At 38.4% G+C, this 25,365-nt stretch overlaps 1 protein-coding gene across 2 annotated transcripts; it reads left to right on the top strand.

Annotated features, from left to right (window-relative positions):
- Positions 1-1,215: 1,215 nt before the first annotated feature.
- Positions 1,216-18,788, top strand: slc29a4b (asolute carrier family 29 member 4b). 2 transcript variants are annotated; one of them, XM_022674896.2, is made up of 11 exons: positions 1,216-2,102; positions 3,277-3,407; positions 5,841-5,972; positions 7,572-7,685; positions 7,912-8,040; positions 8,646-8,720; positions 10,823-11,097; positions 12,326-12,449; positions 13,197-13,384; positions 15,700-15,940; positions 18,512-18,788. In XM_022674896.2, the coding sequence occupies exons 2-11, from the start codon at positions 3,290-3,292 to the stop codon at positions 18,661-18,663; spliced, it is 1,548 nt and encodes a 515-aa protein (XP_022530617.2). In that variant the 5' UTR covers positions 1,216-2,102; positions 3,277-3,289; the 3' UTR covers positions 18,664-18,788. The 2 variants fall into 2 exon arrangements, with proteins under 2 accessions (XP_022530617.2, XP_022530618.2); XM_022674897.2 differs by lacking the exon at positions 1,216-2,102 and having other exon boundaries at positions 2,109-3,407.
- The last annotated feature ends 6,577 nt before the right edge of the window (positions 18,789-25,365 follow it).

Raw genomic sequence — 25,365 nt, 5'->3', positions numbered from 1 at the left:
GTGGTTTACCAGTATGATTAACACGACCAAGCATGCTGACCAGCATGACTAGTATGATCAGCATGACCACGATAACATAAGTGGCAGAACATGCAGCATGACCAGTATGACCAAAATGACCAAGCTAATTCTCCAGCATGACCAAGGAAACTAACCAACATGACTGGCTAACAAAGATGATTGACCAGCATGACCATTATGATAAAGCTGGTTTACCATTATGACCAAGCATCATGACCAAGATGACAGACCAGCATAACCATCATGACCATGGTGGCTGAATGACATGACTGGCATGAAAAAAAAACTAATTCACCAAAATGACCAAGGTTGCTGACCATCATTATTAAGTTGGTTGGCCAGAACGACAAAGGTTATTTACCATGATAACCATGATATCCAATGTTGCTGACCAACATAACCAGTATGACCATCATGACCAAGATGTTCAACCATCATGACCAACATGATTGGCATGACCAAACCAATCCATGAGCATAACAAATTTTTCAATCAACAAAACCAGCAAGACAATCATGACCAAGCTGATTGACCAGCGTGACCATGGTGGCTGGCTGACATGACTGGCATGACAGCTGATTGACCAGTATGACCAAGGTCGCTGACCATCATGATTAAGTTGGTTGATCAGCAAGTACAAGGTTATTTACCAATGTGGCTGACCAACATAATCAGTAAAACCATCATGACTAAGATGTTCAACTATTATGGCAAACATGACCAAGCCAATCCACAAAAATGACCAAGGTTATTTACTATCATGATCAGCATAAACGGCATGACCAATCCAATCTATGAGCATAATCCATGTTTCTGAACATCCCGATCAATAAAACCAACATGACTAGCATGACCAAGTTTATTAGATTAGATTATTGGCCAGCATGACTGGCATGCTAATCTGATTAACCAACATTACCAAGGTCACTGACAATCATGATTAAGTTGGCTGACCAGCACGCCCAAGGTTATTTACCATGATAACAATCATGTTCAATGTGGTTGACCAAACCAGTATGACCATCATGACAAAGTTTTTCAACCATCATGACCAACATGACTGGCTTGACCAAGCGAACCCACGAGCATGACCAAGCTTTTTTACCATCTTTACCATCTTTACCATATTTACTTATTTACAAGCTGACTGATTGACATGACTGGCATAACGAAACCAATCAATATGACCATAACCAATTTTTCTGAACATCTAGAACAATATGACCAGCATGATCATCAAGTCCAAGCTGATTAACCAACATGACCAAGGTCGCTGAACAGTGTGATTAAGTTGGTTGACCAGCATGTCCAAAGTTATTTACCATGGTAACCAGCATGTCCAATGTGGCTGATCAACATAACCAGTAAGACCATCATGACCAAGATGATCAGCCATCATGACCAACATGACTGGCATGACCAAGCCAATTAATGAGCATGACCAAGATTATTTACCATAATGGCCAGCATGACCATGACTGGCATTAAACGTACCAATCCATATGAGCATAACGAATGTTTCTGAACATCCCGGTCAATATGACCAGCATGACCATCATGACCTAGCTGATTGACCAAACATGTCTAAGGTCGCTGACCATCATGATTAAGTTGGTTGACCAGCATGTTCCAATGTGGCCAACATGATCTGCATGACCAAGCCAATCCACGAGAATGACCAAGGTTTATTTACCATCATGATCAGCATGACCAAACTGACTAATCAACATTACAGGCATAACAAAGCCAATCCATCAACCAGTATGAACAAATGAATTATGTCAAACAGTATGAATCAGGGAAGAAACTGCTGTTTACAATATTTTGGACATGTAATCATGTCTGCAAATAACCTTTCACTAGAGGATAGGGTCCCTTTAAGCCCTGAGAGAGAGAGAGAGAGAGAGAGAGAGAGAGAGAGAAAGAAAGAGAAAGGGAGGGAGAGAGAGAGAGAGCGTAACAAAGGCGCGAGAGAGAATCCACACACATTCAGTCGTGCAGGGAGTAAATCACGGCACTATTGACCTTCACTGTGGTTACTGAGGGGTGTTGGGACTGAGGAGCTGAGTCGTGGTTCTGAGGTAAGAGACCTGTTGTCTGCTCGCGGTTTATGGTTGCTCGTGCAGTGAGAGAGGGTCGTTACATCCCTCTGTATCAGACTGGTGAGTGATTCTGAAGCTCCTCTTTCAGAGACAGGCTTTAGTCTGTTTACTCCGCACACTTCTCCCTCGTGAGCAGGGCTGTATGATTTTCTTTCTGTTATATAAGTTACGATTTAAAAATACAGGAATTTCCCCCATTTTCACCAGAAGATATTGGTCCAACATGTCTCAGTATTATTAACGCACTCTGGGTATTCAAGATTGGAGTAAAATAAGTACCATTGGTCAGATATGCGGTACAAGTCAAAAGTTTGGTAACAGCTCTCTTCTCATTCAACATGTTTTATTTCTTTTCATGATCATTTTTATGTAGTAAACTTGATATTGAAGATATTAAAGTGATACAAAATAATTCCACGTGTTGCCGTATTAAATAAAGTGTTAAACAAACTAGAATATGGTTTATATTTTAGATTATTCTAAGTAGCACATTTATCTTTAAGGACAGATCTGCACACTCTTGGTATTTTAATCTCATTGTCTTTATGAGGTAGAGTCATCTGGAATAATTTTCTTAGAGGCTTGAAGGAATTAGTTCCTTGAGGTGCTGAACAATAATAGTTACTGCTTTTCCTTCAAGCTGTAAAGCTCCAGCTCATCCCAAATCCGCTTTTTTGCATTTACTACGCAATTCCGATTCCATATGTGTCCCTTAATTATTTTCATGTCTTTAATATTAATCTACAATGCAGAAGATAAATTAAATATAAAAATACAAAAAATCAATTAGAAGTTGTGTCCAAACTTTTGACTGATAATGTAATCCGCCACTGGTACATATCTCATGAAAAAAATGAATAGTGTAAATTTTACTATTGTATCAAATGATAAAATAATAAAAATTAATCATTAAAATGTGCCTATGTCCCAGGGCAAAAGGAAGTCAAAACCACTGCACTGCCTGTGGGGTAAGAGTCTGGGGCCTCCTGCATTGAATGTTGATGTGATTTTTGGAGTCCATGTTCTTTGAGCGAAGAACATAGAACATAGAAGACGTAATCTGCAAGAGAGTTTCACAACTTATGGTGCCTTATACCTTATTTGGCATATGTAATAAAATGTCAAATGATAAAGTATAATGTCTTTCTGACAGTCCCTTTCTAGGGATGTACTCGGAGGATTGGAGTAGATTGGGACCTAGAGGAGAGAGGAGTGCGATATCCAATCTCAGTTTCAGTAAACTACCAGATGAAGACCTCCGGAAAAGGGAGATCATTCGCAGAGGTAAGTCACAATATGTGTGCAGAGATGAAAAGGACAATGACACAAAGAATTATTTAAAAATCATCCAGAAATGAACATAAATAAACTGTAATTTTTTGGTTGATGATGGGAAATAACCTTAAAGCAACCTTTATTTAATAATCATTGGTTAATGATTAGTGCCTTTTTTTGGGGGGGGGGGGGGGGGGGGGCGGTGCAGGGTGAGTGGTCCAGCAGTGTAAAGCACTGCCACTATGATCGGGAGATCTCTGGTTTGAATCCCGGTCATGCAGCTTGCCATCAGCTGCCGAAGCCCTGACAAAAGCACAATTTGGCCTTCTCTCTGTGTGGGTACACGGAGCTCTTTACCCTCATCACTCGTTGGGTGATGTCGATCAGCACAAGGCATCTGTGAGCTGATATATCGGAAACGAGTCGCCGCGCTTTCCTCAGAGCTCACTGCCAATTCAAAAAGAGGCGGTTGATGAATTCACGTGTATCGGAGGACGCATGTACTATGCTTCACCCTTCTTATGTTGTGGCATCACCAGTGATGGAGGATATACAGTACAGTAGTAGCTGTATGGGTGGGACAAGCCTAGCTTAATTGTGCAAAAGATGGAAAAAAAAATTATAAATAAATTTTAAAAAGTAATTCTGAAACATTCAAATAAAGTTTTTTTAATGTTATAAAAATATTAATATTCATATTTGTTATTTTTTATTATTATAAAAGCCCCATCGCCCATTACCAGATTGTACTTACCTTTTAATGCTGCTGCACTGAGGGTTAGAGGGGCAAAACTGAGGCAGAGGGAACTGGGGCTGCTTCTCCTAGTTGGACAGATCCACCTTCAAGAAGGAAGAGGGTCCCTCAGCTCTTGTTTACCTGAAAAAGGAAGGAAATGAGTTAATACATGTGTAGAAAATTACTGATTACTTACCTGTTATGACATGACTTGTGTATGTGTTAAATAGCGCTACTTGTGTAATTGCTTTTGTTTGTTTTATGTTTTATGTTTGATGAGATGCCACCCCTTAAGGGCATTCCCTCTACTTTCTAAAATTGAAGGAATATCTTGGACAAGTTCGACACAATTTTGAATTTCGGTTATTAGCCGTTCAGCCATTAAGCTTCATTTACCTCCATTTCTGAATTTTGAGCGGTTAGGTTCATGTACCCCATTCACTGAGCACTTGCAGGCTCCTTCTTCTTGTTCTCAGCAGTACATGGCTCTGTTTTTGTTTCTCTCTTGTCTCCGCCTTAGCCCCACCCTGTCATTAATGTCCCCACCACTCATTTGTAACCCACCCCCCTCGTTATCTTCCCCAGGTGTTCTTTGTCTGTGTATATATACCCAATGTTTTCCTTTGTTCTCTGTTGTGCTGTTTGACCCCACTGTCCTGCTTTGTTTGTTTCCTTCATGTAACTGGTTTGTTATGGTTTGTTATCTTTATTTTTTTTGTTTGTTGGGTTGATTTCTGTTTCTGTTTTTGTAATTAGTTTTTTAGTATTTGTTTTTTGTTTTATAGTCTTAGTTTTTTTTTATTTGTTTGATTTTAGTATGGCTACTAATAAAACTAACTTGCTTTTGCACCCTGCCTCCAACTCTGAAGCATTACAGTCATTTTATGATATAAATGGGAAAATGGGAATTGTCAGGCTCTCTATAAGCCATCTCTGAACTCATTCATGGTAACAGGAAGCTTTTATATCATCTATTGTTTCAAAATGGTGTGCTAACAAATATTAAGCTATGGGCACCAATAATTCTGCCTCTGTGTAGAATGATTTGACCTTTTTGTCAGATCTGTTGTGTTGTTCAACAAACAAAAAAAATCAATACCAAAGTGTTTGTAACTACAACGGTGTTCTGAGAAAAGTGATGTTTTTTCAAAATATAAAAAATAAAAACTGCAGGGCGCCAATATTTTTGGCCATGAGTGTACTGTGATTATCTGAAATGTATTTATTGGTGTGATCATAAAGAGTATAATCCAAAAGTGTCCAGATGCCCCATTAATTAGTGAATTTATGACCTTTATACCTGATGGCCTTAATGGATGAATGCCACAGTCAAAATGTTTTCACATATAGTTAGGCCTGTCACAAACCAATGCTTTTTGACAATAAGTTAAATAAATAAATAAAAGACAAAAATTTGAGACCAATATAAAGCAACATTAATGACATTAATATGAAAATACATACATAATATTGCTTTTACACATGACTTTTAAAGAGCAATCAACTTTTGATGATTAAGAATATTCAGATGTTGAATTGAAATATAACTTTTCCCACCTACAGGAGTTTTTTACACCTCTAGCAATGGGACTAAATGAGCCATCTAAGCTTAGTGATAAAGAAGTGTCTTTCCAATATGTTTGCCCCTACAATGTATCAAGATTTATTAATCTGCTAAATCAAAACCAATCTATCTCCCTTTTCAGACTCAGAAGAGCCGATACCTGACGACCGCTACCATGGCGTCTACTTTGCCATGCTGTTGGCTGGCGTGGGCTTCCTGCTACCATACAATAGCTTCATAACAGATGTGGATTACCTCCATCGCAAATTTGCCGGTATGATAAAACAACCATGAAACCACAAAACCGCAATGTCATACACCAGAATGGCTGTTATTCTTATTGCTGTACTTTAAATTGGTGACTACTAACTACAATACAGTTACATTCACAAATGTCACTCAAACCTTTAGTGTGCAAAACAGAAGCCTTATGTTAACCACATTCAAAGAGATTTCTGGGGAGGACAATCACACAATTAACATGTGTATTGTGTCCATGCATTTTTCAATAAGACAAAGGCATGGATGTAGAAGGGAAGAGCATGGGTACTGATCTGGCTTGTCTGCAGTCTTTACATGTCCCCAAAAGAAAATATGTGGAGAATTTTGCAATGTAAAATGCAGCAGTGATGACCCTGCACTTTTGTACACTTTAAGATGTGTTTTTAGGAAGAGTGGAACATATTAGCACCTGCAATACTTCATTTCTTGGTATCAAATCCATGCTCTGCCACAAATGTTTTGCACTCCAGTTTTCAGGTTGAACAAACTTTACATTGTCAAAAGGTTAATGTGTTACTTTGAGTTTTTAAGTTTTTAACACTCACCGGCCACTTTATTAGGTACACCTTGTAAGTACCGGGTTGGACCCCCTTTTGCCTTCAGAACTGCCTTAATCCTTTGTGGCACAGATTCAACACGGTACTGAAAACATTCTGAAACTGATCCATATTGACATGAGAGCATCATGCGGTTGCTGCAGATTTGTCGGCTGCACATCTATGATGCAAATCTCCCGTTCCACCACATCCCAATGGTGCTTTATTGTATTAAGATCTGGTGACTGTGGAGGACATTCCAGTACAGTGAACTCATTGTCAGGAGCATTATCCTGCTGGAAGTAACCATCAGAAGATGGTACATTGTGGTCATAAAGGGAGGGACATGGTCAGCAACAATACTCAGGTAGGTGTTATTAGGAGTGGTTATTTGAGTTACTGTTGCTGTTCTATCAGCAGGAACCAGCCTGGCCTTTCTCCTCTGACCTCTGGCATTAACAAGGCATTTGCTCCCACAGAACTGTATCCGCTCACTGGATATTTTCTCTTTTTCGGATAAATCTTTGTAAACCCTAGTGATGGTTAAGTGTGAAAATCCCAGTAGATCAGCAGTTTCTGAAATACTCAGACCAGTCCATCTGACACCAACAACCATGCCACCACGTTCATAAACACTTCATTCACCTTTCTTCCCCATTCTGATGCTGCTCGGTTTGAACTGAAGAAGATCGTCTTGGCCATGTCTACATTCCTAAATGCATTGAGTTGCTGCCATGTTATTGGCTGATTTAACATTTGCATTAATGAGCAGTTGGACAGTACCTGATAAAGTGGCCGGTGAGTGTAGATCCCATGTTTTCTAACAATGTTAACTTAGCATTTCCTGTTTTAAGCTAAAAAGGCGAATCTGATATGCCAAGTATCTGTTGATTGATAGACAGAATCTATCTGTTGTCTGTTGTTCACTAACAAATCGTTTTAAGCACAGAGTATGTTAAAGAAAACTTTATACTGCATTCACACACTCTTTCTCTTTCTCTATCTTGCTCTCTTTTCTCTCTCTCTCTCTCTCTTTCTCTCTGTCTCTCTCTCAGGCTCCTCTATCGTGTTTGATATGAGTCTGACGTATATACTGGTGGCTCTTGGTGCTGTCATTCTAAACAACGCCCTGGTGGAGAGATTGAGTTTACACACACGCATAAGTGTTGGTGAGGACACACACACACACACACACACACACACATATAAAACAGTATAGGTTAATACACACAATGCCCTTTCTGTGGGTTATTGGCTTTTTATTTAACGTATTAAGAGTTGCCTCTGGTTCTCTGGTTGTGACATTTTCTGCTGCGTTTCTGCGAAATAACTTACTAATGCTTGACATTTTGCCTCTGTCTATGTGTGTGTGTGTGTGTGTGTGCTTGTGTGCAGGGTATCTCTTTGCACTGGGCCCTCTGGTGTTTGTGAGTGTGTGTGACGTTTGGCTAGAACTTTTTAATTCACAGCAATCCTACGCCATAACCCTCGCTGCCGTTGCCATCGTCGCCTTTGGCTGTACAGGTAAAAACACTAACACACAAATATACAGCTCTAGAAAAAGTAAGAGACCACTTAAAAATGATAAGTTTCTTTGATGATTTTGCCAAATTGAAAACCTCTGAAATATAATCAAGAAGATGATGGATGATTACAAGCCATCAAACCAAGCTGAACTGCTTGAATTTTGGCATAAAGTTATCCAAAAGCAGTGTGTAAGACTGGTGGAGGAGAACATGCCAAGATGCATGATATCTGTGATTAAAAACCAGGGTTATTCCACCAAATAATGCTTTCTGAACTTTTCTTTGCATTATTTGAGGTCTGAAAGCTCTGCATCTTTTTTTTAATTTCAGCCATTTCTCATTTTCTTCAAACAAATGCTCTAAATTACAATATTTTTATTTGGAATTTGGGAGAAATATTGTCTGTAGTTTAAAGAAAAAAAAAAACAATGTTCATTTTACTCAAACATAAACCTAGAAATAGCAAAATCAGAGAAACTCACTCAGAAACTGAAGTGGTCTCTTAATTTTTCCCAGAGCTGTATACACACACAAACATATACCATATCTGGACTGAAAGCTAACTAAATGTATCTTTTTTGTTTTGACCTTTGATCTCTGCAGTGCAGCAATCCAGTTTCTATGGATACACCGGAATGCTGCCAAAGCGATACACCCAGGGTGTGATGACTGGAGAAAGTGAGCTGAAACTTCTGTATCACCATAGCAACTATACATATGAAACCAGAAGTTTACATACACGATATAAAAAGACACATATGCATGTTTCTCACTGTCTGACATGAAAAAACAGAATAAATCAGAAAGAGAGAGAAACTAACTACGCCTTTAAACAATGTGGGACAGCCCATATAATGATGATGTCATGTCTTTTGAAGCTATTGGTAGGTTTATTAGCAACATCTGAATAAATTAGAGACACACCTGTGGACATATTTTTAAGGCACATCTAAAACATACCGCCTCTTTGTGTAACATCATGGGAAAGTCTAAAGAAATCAGCCAAAATATCAGGAAGAGAACTGTGGACTTGCACAAGTCTGGTTCATCCTTGGGTACAATTTCCAGATGCCTGAAGGTGTCTCGTTCATCTAAACAAACAATTATATACGCGAGTACAAACAAAATGGGAATGTCCAGCCAACATACCGCTCAGGAACCTGATGGGTACTGTGTACCAGAAATGAATGTGCTTTGGTCCATCAACCCAAGAACAAAAGCAAAATATCTTATAGACAGTTTCAATGAGGGGAAAACAATAACAAAGCTACTGCGCATGTCTGTTCCTTCGGCGCTTCCGGTGGCGCTATTTTCAAGGATACAGCTGTCAAAATGACGAGCACATATTTTGCAAGTCTCCCAAAAACAGAGCAAACATACAGTCAGAAATTAGTAAAAAGTGATCAAACCTCTTTTCCTGATCCTTTTGATAAGGATTTAAGAGGGAAGTTTTCCTCTGATTTAAAACGCTTGCCAGAGGTGACCTACCCAGATGTGATCACTACCTTGTTGAAACGGACGCAGTGAAAGGGCACCGCAGTTTGAGCGCATATATTTACTTTCTCAGTGGAAAAGTTGGAAATATTTGTTCCTATAGTAGAGAAGGCATCACTGTAGTGTATGGTGAGGTTGGAGCAAGTCAAACGCTGTCCAACACGTACTCTGCATGGTTTATAGATAAGAAGGAGGGAGAAGTTGTGAGCGGACATTGTAACTGCAGGGCAGGTTAGCAGTGTGAAAAACAAAAGCAGGCGTGTTTACTATGGAGGACCAAAAATGACATAAGTATAAATAAATAAATGTTGAAATAAATAAATGAATAAATAAATAAATGTTGACATAAATAAATGCACATATAAATGAATAAATAAATATATAAGTAAGAAATGTATTTATTAATTAATTTATTTACCTATACAATTATTTATGCATGTATTTATTTATATATTTATTTATTTATTCATTTATATGTGCATTTATTTATATATTTATTAATTTCAACATTAATTTATTTATTCATTTATTCATTTAGATATTTATACATTTATATGTGCATTTATTTATACTTATGTCATTTTTGGTCCTCCATAGTTTACTTGTTTAAAGAACAATTTGAGCTGATTTTTAATGTTTGTGACTTTCAGATTAAGTGAAGTTTGCAGTCATGTTAAATTAAAAAGTTACGTGTACTGTTTTGAACGCTGTTTACCGCTAAAGGGAAGCGTCCTAGGAACAGCTACGTCACTTCCTACGCTCATGAATATTCCTCTGAAACGGTCTATAAAGATGCTGCTGAAGCTGGTAAGAATTTGTCATTATCCACAGTGAATCATCAACAGGGGCTGAACAGCCACTTTGCCATAAAGAAGGTATTACTTCAAAAGTAACATAAAATACGCCAGATTAATGTTTGGAAGTGCACACAGGATCGAAGAGCTTTATTTTTGGAGACATGTCCTGTGGTCTGACGAGACGAAAACTGAACTGTTACAAATGTTACTAACGTTACATTTGAAGGAGAAGGGAGAAGCCTGCAAACCTGAGAATACCATCCCAACTGTGAAACACGGGGATGGCAGCATCATGTTGTGGGTCGTTTCACTCAAACCAGCACAACACATACCAACAGCTCATACACCACCACCATGCTAAACAGTGCTAATCACTGCAGTGCTGAGAATAACCACCCACCACCCAAATAATACCTGCTCTGTGGTGGCACTGTGGGTTTCCTGAAGTGTTGCCTTTTTAATTTACTGTTTATTTGTTTATTTGCTCAGGCACGGCGGGAGTGATCGTCTCACTCAGCCGGATCTTCACCAAGCTGCTGGTGGAGAACGAGAAGAACAACACCATTATTTTTTTCCTCTTTTCCGTTTCCATGGAGACCCTCTGCTTCTTGTTGCACATGCTGGTGCGGCGGACCCGCTTTGTACGTCACCACACTGAAAGGGCTCGCCTGGGTGACACCTGGGTCAACGGTCAGATCAGTGCAGCTTCAGTGCAGCAGAGGAGCAGATATCAGATACACAGAGATGCCAGCACAGAAGATGAGGTATCGTGAAGATCTACAGGGGTTGGCGAATCAAGCTGAAACACCTGGTTTTAGACAACAGTAATTTATTGTACCAACGGACAGTTCTGGTGGAAACAGGAGAGTTGAGGTGCACATTGAATTCTGCTGTGATTTGGGCAGCCATGGTTTTATGTTTTTTGGATACAATCCGGGTTAGCACCCGAACATCCCTTTCAGACAGCTTCCTCTTACAGTATCCACAGTTAATCCTGTTGGATGTGGTTGGTCTTTCTTGGTGGTATGCTGACATTACCCTGGATACCGTGGCTCCTGATACATCCCAAAGATTTGCTGTCTTGGTCACAGATGCGCCAGCAAGACGTGCACCAACAATTTGTCCTCTGTTATGTCACCCATAATGTTGTGTGCATTGCAATATTTTGAGCAGAACTGTGCTCTTACCCTGCTAACTGAACCGTCACACTCTGCTCTTACTGGTGCAATGAGCAATTAATGAAGATTGGCCACCAGGCTGCTCCAATTTAGCCATGAAACCTCCCACACTATAATGACAGGTGTTTCAGTTTCATTGTCCAATCCGTGTAATAAACCTATAAATCACAGACCTTTCTCACAGTCACTGTTTTCAGTAAATGTTTTAATTTGCTTTGACATTGCTTGGCAGCCAATCAGATGGATAAATGCACCACATTGAACAATTGTAACTGATTATTAATTATATTCACTGTGGTTAAATAGTGGGCAATACATAAAAAGTCGTTCTTCCATTGTATCGCTTAAACAACTCTTTGTAGCACCTTTATTTATAAGCTCATATTGCAGTGTATTTTAGACCTGAGAGCTAATTAATAGGTGGGATTTGAGGTGTGGTTGGGTCTCAGTTGATTGATTATACTTGAGTATTATTTCCTGAACTACATAATCTGAACAGTGCAGTAGTAATTTAAAGTTTTTAGAAGTTCCTAGGGGCTCCTTTCTTAGAAATATCCATTAACCATAAATATTTAGCCAAGTGCTAATGAGCTGCTGGCTGCATCCTGTAGGCAGTGTCCTGTAAACAATGGCCAATACTGACTTTACATCTACAAGGTGGAGAAGCTTTAGGCAGAAGTGTCTAATAGAATAGAGACAATTAGTGTTCAAACACACTGTTTAAAAACTCCAGCAGCACTGCAGTGCCTGATGCACTAATATCAGCACAACTCACAAGTCCCATTCCCTATCTCTCGCTCTCTTCTCCCTTCAGGATGGTCCTATCTCCAGCACCCCAGTTGAAGCCGATGCTGCTAACCTCAATAATGGTGATGGAATGTACGTCAGATTTGATGTCTCCAAACCAAAGACCAAGAGGACATGGAGCAGTATCAAAGGTTAAACAATATATTTGGTCCATCACTAATAGTGACACTGTTATGGTTCTAAACCTGAATTTTAAACACTGTTATTAATTCACTATAAAGAGCTTACAGTAAAATCAGTTAATTATTTCCATTTGTAGACCTGTTTCTTTCAAAGCCAATGTTATTAAGAAGAGGTTATCCTGCTTTTGTTGGAGTAACTGTGTCTACTGGGCTCCAAGTGGTCCAGCAGGATTAGCGCTGCCACTGTGATCAGGAGATCGCTGGTTCGAATCCTGTTCATGTACTTCACCATCAGCCCTAAGATAAGGCACAAATGGCCTTGCTCTATCTGGGTGGGTAGATGGTGCTTTCTCTTCACAACACTTCAAAGGTGATGGCGATCAGCACAAGGCTGCGTCTGTGAGCTGATGTATCAGAACCGAGTCGCTGAGCTTTCCTCCGAATCCGTTATTAATCATAACAGTGGTGTAAAATGGTCTTAAAATGACAGTAATATAATTTATCACAATTATTTTTGGGACAATATATAGTCCACACAAAAATAGTTATTGTGACAGGCCTGTGCTGTAGGAAAAACAACACAGTGATAACAGATTAAAACCTTTAAAGGTTCTTTCCACATCTATAACATTTATATGTTTTTAACCAAAAGTGTTTTTTTATGCAAGTGTACCCACAGTCCAGATGTAGAGACCCTGATCTCAGTGCAGAAGATCTCAGAATGTTAACAATGCATGGCCTCTCTCCCTCTGTTAGATGTGATGGTGCGGAGGTGTGCAGTCGCCCGTGTGATCTGGCCCTACATGCTCTCCATCTCTGTGACGTACTTCATAACCCTGTGTCTGTTCCCGGGGCTGGAGTCCGAGCTGCAGAATGACACACTGGGAGAGTGGCTACCCATTCTCACTATGGCTCTGTTTAACATGGCTGACTTCGTGGGCAAGGTGAGACCATGCCTCCAACCCAGCACAGCCCAGCACAACCCAGCACAGCCCAGCACATTGTCATACAAAAAAAAAGATGTTGAAAATCATCGTCAGTGATGTTCGTTAAAACTACATTCTATTTTGGTTGAAAGTGAAAGGTGAACAGATGTCTTTTTGTAGTGGGTAAAATTTGGTTTTGTAAGTCTCAAGTACCCTGTTGCTTTACTTCCTGTAATTGGTCTAAAAATCTGAACTATCTACAAAAGGGTTTCACACTGCAGACAAACCTGATCATGGTTTAGTAGATCTGGACCGAGACCACCTATTTTGGTTGGAACAAATTTTGATCCTTTGGTAAGGACCGTGCTTTGTGGCCCCTTTCATACCTGCTACTTTGGTTTGGACCCAGACTGAAAAGTATGAAAGCCAGACATGAGCATTGTGAGACCATGTTCTTTATTAATTTATTTTGATGCATTAGGTTCACATTGCGTTTACACTGTATTAAGAAACCCCACCAGAGTTTGATTACAAACGTGCTGACGCCCACCTGTCTCTGTTCATATCATATTATATCAACACATGGCAGTGTTTACAATTACAGAGCAATCATACCAAGATCCATTTTAAACAAATCAAAGCTAGTAAGTAAAAACACACTCTTAGTGTGAACACTACAAAGTGAACTAAAACCATTAGGGCATGTGGGTCCTGGACATTTGCTTGAATTATGGACATAATTAAAACTATCCAAACACAGGACATGAAGTCACAAGATGGTAATTTTATAGGTGTTCCTGCAGCTGGAGTTGTACAAAACGTATTATCAATCCTTCACGCCCACTCCACCAACTTCCTGCTGTCTGTGCCAGCCCATTTCATCACAAGTGAGACTCAGAGCTGCCCACCTTTTCTCTGCTTTAATGTCACATGTCTGGAGCTTCAGCATAGCATAGGCTTTGTTCCAAACCACTCACCCACACTTTTTATAACTAGTCATTACAACTGTAGTCATTAAAGTATTGCCTTGGTAAGACGTACTAGTTAGAATTCATATACATCATTACATCATATACATCATTCAATAGCAATAAACAAATTAACATGTGTACATTATCAAAATCATTTTTTAGTTTCAGTATCAAGACATGATTTAATAAGCCACATTTAAGGTTCAATTTTACTCAAATAGATGGGTCAGTGGCTGGCAACTAATTTAATAATCGATTAGTTGGGTCTACGTTATTATACACATAAGTACAATTGCTACCCCCTAATGTGGGGCAGAAAGCCAACCAAAGCCGTGGCAGTAAAGCATCATTAATCTGAAAGCATGTTATGTTATGGGTGAAGGAGATTCATGGTAAGGTTGTAGTTAATTCTATTTTTTTCACTCAATTTCCCTAGAGCCTGCTAGAGTAGTTAAACAAGATGTCACATTCTCAGTAAATTTATATCTCACTCGCTTTTAGCAAGTTTTTCGTTCCACCTTAAATACGGCGGCAATTAAAGTCTTTTCTGACTCTTGATGTTGTGTTGAAGTGTTTGAGAATCAAAGCCCAGTGTATGTTTACATGCCATAGACTTTGTTGTGTTATTAAATAACGATAATATTAAAATGAAATTAAACAGTAATATTATTTATATTGGTAGGTTTTGTGTTCCTTATACAACATTAGTACAAGGTACTTTTTCATTTAGTACAACATACTTTTTCATTTTTTCATTTTTATCCTATTAGTAATTGATAAATAAAAAAAAAAAATCAACAGCCAATAATGCGCAAAAGGCATGTACAAATTTTCTTAATTATTCATGGGTGTATTTTGGGCGTAACATGAAATAAAACAATTAGTGTGTCACTTGCCATTCCCTTTAAGAGGCAGATGCGCTCTGACTTTGGCAGGTGCATATTAATTGCACGCTGTGAAGGTGCGCAAGCAGGTAATTTACTGAAATAGTAATGCTATTTTATTTAGTTTTCTATTTATTGTTGATTTAAAAGTTGGGTTTGTGCACTGTGGTTTTTCTTGTTTATGTAACAAGCAGGGGTTTACTGCTGCTATTTCAACGATGCAGACACAAGCCATGAAAATAGGCTGTTGGAGGGGTGTAAGATAGCAATGAGCACTGTGACACGCTTTGTGCAGGGTGTAATATAGGGCCCTTAAACTCTAAACAGACTTTTTTTATATTGTTAGAGCTCTGGCTTGGTTCATAGTCATTGTTAGGAAAGTTTTTTCTTGAAACTTCTGACAGATGGAGGACAAAACAAGTAGGTAGGACTTTAATCATTTTCTTTTTTTTTTTTTTTTTTTGGGTGTCTCTGTCAGATCCTGGCTGCGTGCCCGTATGAATGGGGTGGTGTGCAGCTGCTGGTGTGCTCTTGCGTCCGTGTCCTGTTCCTGCCCCTCTTCGTGATGTGTGTGTCTCCGGCACAGCACCCCCTGCTGTCTCACCCAGCCTGGCCCTGTGCCTTCTCCCTACTGCTGGGCATCAGCAACGGCTATCTGGGCTCTGTGCCAATGATCCAGGCAGCGGGGAATGTACCACCACAACAAAGAGAGCTGGCAGGTGAGTTCAGCGGTACATTAAGAAAGATAATACCTCCAAAGAGGTTCCAGAACCTTTTGAAGAGCTACAGAATTTCTTAGGCTCATCTGAAAAACGACTCACTTTTCTTACTACTGAGTGTTGCTAAATACACTTAAACAACACAACGTAACTCCAAGTCAACCACACTTCTGTGAAATCAACCTGTCCAGTAAGGAAGCAACATTGATTGTAAATACATTTCACCTGCTGTTGTGCAAATGGAACAGACAACAGGTAGAAATGAGAGGCAATTAGCAAGACAACCCCTGTAAAGGAGTGGTTCTGCAGGTGGAGACCACAGAACTTTTCTCTGTTCTCATCCTTTCTGGCTGATGTTTTGGTTACTATTGCATTTTGTCAGTTCTCTCACCATAGAGGTAGCCTGAGGCGATGTCTACAACCCACAGAAGTTGCTCAGGTAGTGCAGCTCATCCAGGATGGCACATCAATGCAAGCTGTGACAAGAAGGTTTGCTGTGTCTGTTAGCACAGTGTCCAGAGCATGGACCAGATAACAGGAGACAGGCCTGTCCATTAGGAGACATAGAGAGGGCTCTAGGAGGGCAACAACCCAGCAGCAGGACCGCTACCTTTCCGTAGTGCAAATGCCCTGCCAAATGACCTCCAGCAGGCCACTAATATCCATGTTTCTGCTCAAACTGTTAAAAATAGACTCCATGAGGGTAGTATGAGGACCTGACGTCCACAAGAGGGGCTTTTGCTTACAGCCGAACAATGTGCAGGACGATTGGCAACCAAGATCGGCAGATTCGCTGTTGTGCTCTTCATGGATGAGAGCAGGTTCACATTGAGTCTGGAGATGCCTTGGAGAACGATCTGCTGCTGCAACATCCTCCAGCATGACTGGTTTAGCAGTGGGTTAGTAATGCTATGGGGAGGCATTTCTTTGGGGGGCCGCACAGACCCCCATGTGCTCGCCAGAGGTACCCTGACTGCCGTTAGGTACCGAGATAAGATCCTTAGACCCCTTGTGAGACTAATGCTGGACAATGCTAGACCTCATGTGGCTGAAGTGTGTCGTCAGTTCCTGCATGATGAAGGTATTGATGCTATGGACTGACCTGCCCAATCCCCAGACCTGAGTCCAATCCAGCACATCTGGAACATCATGTCTCGTTCCATCCATCAACTTCACACTGCACCACAGACTGTCCAGGAGTTGACTGACACTTTAATCCAGGTCTGGGAGGAGATTCCTCAGGATTCCCCAGGTGTTGTAGGGAGGTCATACAGGCATGTGGAGGCCACACACACTACTGAGCCTCACTTTAACTTGTCTTGAGGAATTTCCACTGACGTTGGATCAGCCTGCTATTTGTTTTTCCACTTTAATTTTGAATATGATTCCAAATCCAGATCTCCATGGGATAAAATGTATGATTTGCATTGATCATTTTTATGTTATTTTATGTTATTCTCGACAGGTTCACATCTACTGATCCGGAGTCATTAATGTGTTTCTGCTACCATTCCTGCAAAGCTACACACTATATACTCATTCTATAAAACACTGTGTCTGTTAGGTCCCATTTTTCTGGCTATAGCAACTTTTCCTGGTTACTGGCAGTTAGAAAAGAACTACTGCGAACATTGGGATATCAGAATGGCAAACTCAGTCTTCATCTACTCTTTTGTGCATTGTTAAACCAAAGAAACACAGAATTAGAACATTAAAGAGTTTGTAAGAGAATAGTCTACCCCACAATGCACATTTTAAAAGTAATTTTAAGTATGCTTGGTGCAGTTACACATTCTCACCAAAAACGTACAATCTGGCACTTTACATATGTGTTCTATATCCTTTTGTTGTGTCCTTTCATCGAGCTGAAGTGGTTGTCTGGTTAGCTAGTAGTCTTACTAGAATCTTACTGGTTAGAAATACAATGCTTTCCAATGTAGTGTGTGTTTAGTTCCTGTTTGGTTTAACTAAGAGACTCAATATTGTTTTTAAATGGTCAAACAATTGGAGAGAATAGACGGTACAAGACTGTTAGATAGCATTAGCATTTAGACTAACATGGATCCTTGTTTTCTTCCCTGGCTTTAGCAGAGCTTGGCATAGAATAAACCATAGTCACTAGTATTCCCATAAGTAGCAGAGTCTAGAGTGGATAAGCTGCTCTTCAGTATCAACAATACATATTCATTTTCTCCTAAAGTCGCTATGACATTTTGACTAGGGCTTTTCCTAGTGGCTGGAGTTTATGTAAATGTCAGTTGTGTAGACATACAGTGCTATAAATGTCAAACACTGTTTTGGATTGGCCCGATTTACAGCTCTGCTTTGGTTCTGCTGGTTATTTTTCTTTCAAAAGAAGGTTTGATACTTACTTACTAAACTCTTATTATTCAACTGCAACATAAAAATACAGCTTTCAGTTCCAATATAGTTGGTTCCTCCAATGGAAACATGTCTTAAAGTTTCCTGTGGTGGAAGAGAATCTTCTCTTCTCATATGTGCAGAATTGGAAAAGCCCACTTTGAATGATCAAGGTCGAGTAACCAGTGATTTTTTATTATTCTTTTGCAGGGAACACCATGACCGTGTCCTACATGGCTGGCCTGATGCTCGGGTCTGTAGTGTCCTATTCAACCTTCAGCCTCACCTCACGCTCTCCACACACACATACACTCAAACTCAACTCAACCCTCACACTACACAGCTACACACCTGGGTTTTGACACCTTCGACTCCAAATCTTCACACACTCACATATTTATTCACACATTTGTTTGCACTGCTGCAGAAGTTATGAAAAAGTGAGGACGATGTGTTCTGTCTCGATGTAATAAACACCATTTAGCCAGTTTGCGTTGGGCTGTTTATTTCATGTCTAGTATACATTTATTGTAGAGCGGTTTCTTAATCCTGATCCTGCAGCCCCACCTCCTACCCTCTGTCCTACACCTTTTTGCTTTTCCCTTTGCCAACACACCTTACTCAACTAATTAGCTCATTCATCAGCCCTTTCATAGATGCATGGGTGTGATAAAATGGGTTAAACCTCATAAATATGTAAGGCAGGGTGGCGCCAAAACCAGGATTGAGAAACACCATTGTAGAGAGACATTTGAATCATTTTACACTGTTAGATAAGAGTGTAATGTTGGACTACTTCTTGTTCAAGGACTGGTGTATAGTGTAGGGTGACCAAACGTCCATATTTCCCAGGACATGTCCGTATTTCACGTATTCTCAGCTCATTCACCACACAGCCTGTCACTCACCTCGTCCACAGTGTCTGCTGCCTCTGTGTAAAAAGCTAAATATCTATTGAACCATTGAACAATTTGTCTATGATAGCTTTAAAAATAAAGAAAACTTAAACAAACGAAAATTTTTTTTATAAAACTAAAAAAACTAAAAAAACGTGGAATAACAGTTCAGTCTAACTACTGCTCTTATAATAACATTTAAGAACATGGCAAAAAACCATTTATGTAATTCACGTAAAAATTAAGTTATTGTAAAAAAGTGACGGCCTATTTAAAAAGCAACAGAAGTTGTTCATTTGTATCATTTCTAACATATTTAGGGTGTTTTTTACTCACTTTTTTACACTTCCACAACCTTAATCCTTTACAGCTTCAAAAACATGTATTATGCAAATTAGGTGTTGACGTCATTTAGCCAGGTGTCCTGGTTTACCCAAATAAAAATATGGTCACCCTAGTATAGTCAGAGGTGAAAAGTAACGAATTACATTTACTCACGTTACTGTAATTAAGTAGATTTTATGAATAATTTGTAATTTTTAAAGTCGTTTTTAAAATAGGTAATTTTACTTTTACTCAAGTACATTTTGACACAAGTAACCTACTTCGCTACATTGGAAAACTCCTCGTTACTGAGTAAAAAATAATGCTGGGATAAAAAACTGTCTGAACTAAAATAATAAAAAAAAAACTATAAGGCGCACATATAAAATAGCCTCGTTACTTATATTTCATTCCGGCAACATAAAACAAACAAACAGATAAATTGCGCCATCCGGAAAGCTTGTGGTTGGATAACAAAAAAACATGTACCATTAAACATGTACCATTCAGACCCTCTATTGGTTTGTATTTTGTGCATGACCTGCACGTCACGTCAAACTCCAGAACTGGGCCAGTGAGAAAGTTCAAGTATGTATTGCTTAAGTATATGTATTGCTGCAGACTGGAGCACCTCCAAATGGGAGGTCCACAGCTCCAAAGGGGAGGGGCTTACCTCCAAGTGGGAAGTCCACCAACAGTATACGGCTCGAGACTGGGAGCGCGTTTGTGCGCGAGACCTCTCTCACCACGGCTACGGCGAATGTCATAATAAAAGTCTTCCGTGATTATTATTATGACTATTATGCTATTACATCAGATTTAATGTTATATAGAATGTACTATCACATTATATTATATTATATTATATTATATTATATTATATAAAAGTCTACATCGTAAGGCAGGGAGAACTCCCTCAACACAGCTCCATTTCTCTGCCAAATGCCACAAAAAAGTCCTCCGTGATTAAAAAGCTCATGGATGTCAATAAATATATTAGTCAACAATTAATGATTATTTATATTTCTTAAATGTCAATATAATAAAATACGTGTAGTGTGTATGTATTTATAATATTATTGGCTATGAATAAACAACTGCCTTTATTATTTAGATATTTACTATTTTATAATTTAAAAAATTCACAGCATGGCAAATGTTTAAACGTTTTAAATAAATAAAATGTGGTTGCAATGTGCACAACATGCTTTTAGACTCTTAGAAAATGCATTTTAAAATAAATAAACATTTAATAAACTAAATAGATTAATTAATTAACCTTTGGGGTTATTTACAAGCACAAAACGTCGTGAAAAACACCCTACCGCGTAACACCAAGCACCAACCTACTTGGAGGTAGGCTCCGCCTGTTTGGAGGTATGTTCCTTCCCTTTGGAGGTGCTCCAGGCTGCAGCTATACCCTTCTCGTTACTTCTGTTTAAGAGCGGCATATAGGCAGAACTAACTACAGTAGCACATAAATGTGTTTAAACTGTTAATGTAGTATTGTGTAAAATACTTATACTCATTCAGCTTCACCGCTGTTCAGAAGTTTAAATCGCGATACGTTTAACCGGTAGCACCGCAGTTTCCGCCTTCTTTTAACAGATCTGTTAAGGTGATTGGCTGCAGTAAAAAATGATGGACAGCTTGGTCTGTCTGAGGATTGGCTTAATAAAAAGTGATTGACAACGAAAGTGTAGTATCTGATTGGCTGCAGTCAAAAATGATTGACACATGCTCCGCCCTTTAGCCACGCCCACTGGTGCTCCGGCCTGCAGCATTACCCTTCTCCAGCGAGGAGCCTTGGAATGGTTGGATGCAAAAACTACGGTTTTCAGATGCGATGCAGCTCAGCAGCACGAGATTTCAGAAGTTCACCATCTAATTTGAAAAAGCATATTGAGGTAAACTGAATGTTTCCTACAGTTATATGTTGATGTAGTAACCTAGTGATGCACTAATGGTATATTTGTAATGTTTGCCATGGCTTGGTACAGACCAAGACATGACGAGGTTTGCTTGCTAGGTCTAGGCTATGGATTCAATGTTATTGTAAATTCGTTTTGAGAGCGCGTTTGAGCTTTTAATTTTATGAGTTTAGGTGTAGAGGTGGATAATCTAGGTTCAAAAAGTAAAGATCCATCCCAGGATTTCGCTCCTATTGCCTGGCTGGCTCTGGAGCTAGTTCAACCTAATCCTTGGGATGGATTTTTATTTTCTGGACCTAGATTTCCGACTTTTAGCTACGTGTGCGTTTCAAGCTGAGCTAAGAGAGCGTTGAGAGTAGACAACACTGGCATCAAATCAAACGCTTCTACTGTAACGTTAAAACGCGCCCTGGCCCACCCGCGGGCCAGATAAATATAATAATTAATATCTGGCTGTGTTTATGAATAATTATAGGCTCAATATATACACACACTATATGCCATATATTGAAGCGTAGAATCTGTGGTTTTCAGTTGTCTAGCCTATTTAGCTGTATTTCCTTTTAGAAAATAAACATTTAGGGCGAAATATGCCTATTTATAAAAATATTACTTATAATTTGCATATTTGATTTTTACGTACGTCCATATTTGATCCAATGCGGACATGTTATACATCATTCAACTGTCTAACTCTCAGGATTACGGAACAGCAAACCATTTCACTGTACAGTTCCTGAATTATAGCCTGAAGAGTGCCTTAGATTGTTTTATACAGTTTTACAGCAGCTTGTGTAAGGTTAATCCCCCTGCATTACTAGAGGTAAACACACACACACACACAGCCCCCACCAGCACTTACCTCTCCCTGCTGCTTCAAAATCACTATAAATAAGTAAATCCATCAGTGCATTCGCCAGTAATCCTCATATTTGTCAAAGTAGTGCTTATAATATCGAATTTAACGCTTTATTTAAAGGTTTGTCTGGGTTTACAATTTATTAATGCACATGTGCAGAAACAACAGAGTTCTCTCTGAAGAAAGACGTGAATCTCTGTCGGCCAATCAGGTGCCTCGTTAGGCGGAGTCAGAGCTGGGGCGGGGTCTGGAACCCGACACTGTCACTAAGCAGATTTATAGAATACAGAAACACATTATTTACTCCAAAATTAGTAGTTTTTGTTCTTATAATGTTTCCAGTCCTTTGGAGAAAAAAATAAATATCCCAGGAGAAGATCACTATAATATCTAACCAGTGAAAGAGCAGTTTATAATTTTACATGGTGAATGTAAACACCATGTAGCTAAATAAAGAACTGTAAAAACACATATAAACACACATATAAATATTTCATTTTAAAATTAAAAATTAGAAAATCTGAAAAGCACTGAAAATCTTGTTTTTACCATATTTTGAATATTACATGTTCAATTGTATATTTTTAAGTGTTTTCAGTTAATTTTGTAATATTCATTAAAAAAATAAAATTCACTGAATAATTTAATATTAGTGTAAAAAGCTTTATTTGGGTATGTATTTTCAGGCGGAAATTAGGCTTGGAGCTTAAGAAGTTATAAAAAAAGGTTTTGTTGACTATTTTTATGTTTTGTTTACTGCATAACTCTGTAAATTAATATGCCATTGATTTGATAGCTTTAATATTAATCTGCAACAAATGTAGAAAAAAAAAAGAGAATTGAATGTGTCCAAACTTTATTCAGAGAATAGTCAGACAAAAACAGTTTTCTTGATGCTGAAGAAAAAATGATACAAGTAAAGAATATAACAGAAATACAATTAATTTGATGACAATTAATTTGAAAAAAAAAAAGATTAACATACATAAAAGATAAAAGAATAAATGCCTCTTCACACCAATAATGATTTTTTGGGGGGGCTAAAAGGAATTTATGTCATATAAGTTTTAGTGTAGTGCAACCATCAGACCAAATCTAACTAAATCTAATCTTTCTGTGCTCTTTCATGTTCTCTGATCCCTGTCTTCTTTAGCTCTCTCTTAGCTCCTCCACACAAGTGCTCATTATCAAGCAAGGGAATAGTACTGTATAGTTTTTTTTGGTTATTTGTAATTTCTCTGCTCTAAACAAGATGATTTTTTCTGTTCTGTTGGCATTTTGATGCTCATTTGTTTGATTGCAGATGTGATGTCAAAGTTCTGATTGGTCAGCCTGATTTTAACACAAATTCTGAAAATATTCGTTTTCAGTTTCTGAAAAACATCAATATATTTTAAAACTTGACGTGCATGTTCCATCTTCCATCTGCAACAATCACACTTTGTGTGAATAGGCTCTTTGACTTATGTTGTCATAGTTAATCAAACAAAAAACACCACTTTTTTTGGGAACTTCAGTTATTCTTATTTTAATAACAAATACAATTAAAACTAATTAAAAAAATATTCAATGTGTATAGTTCCTGTAGCTAGAACATCTCCCTGTAATTGTTTATAAAAAGCCTTTACAGTGCTGAGATGTTCATTGGTAGTCATGATGCACAGCAAATTAACATAAATATAAAACAAAAATATAACAAATGGCTTAGTTAGATTATCTAGTTTAGGATGACTTTTAGGTTCACATCTTCCACTAAGACTCACAAGAACTCCAGCCTAGTCTGCTTAAGTGGAGCATCATTACTGAGCTTCCCCTCTATGAATTGGTAAGAGCAGATGTATGGACGTTTGGATGGAAGCATGGACACTAGCTTTGCTCTGAATAACAGATTAAAATGGTCTGTTAAAATGCTGGGTTTCTATAGCTAGCTTTTTCATGATCTCTGTCCACAGCAGGAGCTACTTCAGACTGCATTCACTTTGATACAATACGGCAATAAACCATTTCTCTTGAACTCTTGAAAGCAGGAATGTGAAAACAAGGTGGATAGACCCCCCTTGCTTATTGGACATTAGTTACTTAAAATCGTGACAGTCACTTAGAGGAGCCCATGTGTTGATTATAGTTTAGTACAAAGTTTAATAAGCTGTATAATTTTATACCTCTTGGTTTAAATTGATTAAGCTGATTGATTTGATTATGATTTTCTGGAAATATTCAGACCAGTCCACACGTATCCAGACATTTTGGTCTCTCGTTCACTTGGAAATGGTGTTTTTATCACTCAAAAACTACACTACAAAATGCATAAAACTATAAAGTATATGCCAATTTTTAAATACATTTTAGATTTAGACATATAAATAAATGGAAAAAATTATATCTTTGTTAAAGTAAGAAACTTGTCATTCTCAGGGACCGAAAAAGTCTTAAAGTCTTATTTTTCATGTTTAACTGTTATAGTAGGATAGAGTTCAGTTTGTTAAGGCTCTAATTGTTCTATTATTTTTTACATGACAGTTCCTGTATTTTTGTATTATTTATTTTGTTATGTGCACACTGCTGCTACCAAAAAAAGCCACTAGATGGCATTACAAATATATCTTAATTAAATTGATTAAATTTGACTGTTAGTGCCTAATGTGGTGTATTACAGATCACTTGTAACCACCTTTTGAAATAAGATATTGTAAATTTGATGAATCAAACCAATGACTGACCATAGACTAATCTAAAACTGGCATAGGCCTCTCTGCTGTAAAAAAAAAAAAAAAAAAAAGAAAATCGAGAATCGAATCGAATTGTGACCCTAAATTTGGAAATAAAATCGAATAGAGGATTTAGTGAATCGTGACACCCCTACACCCCTTAGAGGGCTAGTATGGTTTTTTAAGTGTTTTCATCTCTGGATGGACAAAAATACACTAATCAAGAAAAAAAATAGTTGCACTCAGAAGGAATCAACTGACAGGAGTGAAACTTTGTAAGTACTTATACCAGACTGTCATGGACTGATGTAGAACAGCAGTGTGTCACCTTTGATGACAAGTCCTG

The sequence above is a fragment of the Astyanax mexicanus genome, chromosome 21, assembly GCF_023375975.1.
Source record: "Astyanax mexicanus isolate ESR-SI-001 chromosome 21, AstMex3_surface, whole genome shotgun sequence".
Taxonomy (NCBI): Eukaryota; Metazoa; Chordata; class Actinopteri; order Characiformes; family Acestrorhamphidae; genus Astyanax; species Astyanax mexicanus.
The sequence above is the reverse complement of the archived record's forward strand: the minus strand, read 5'-3'. Positions and strand labels throughout refer to the sequence as shown.

Coding starts and splice junctions, on each gene's coding strand:
- slc29a4b (XM_022674896.2), top strand. CDS start 3,290: ATGTACTCGGAGGATTGGAGTAGATTGGGACCTAGAGGAGAGAGGAGT. Junction 7,686..7,911: donor ACACACACGCATAAGTGTTG/GTGAGGACACAC, acceptor GCTTGTGTGCAG/GGTATCTCTTTGCACTGGGC. Junction 8,041..8,645: donor CGTCGCCTTTGGCTGTACAG/GTAAAAACACTA, acceptor TGATCTCTGCAG/TGCAGCAATCCAGTTTCTAT.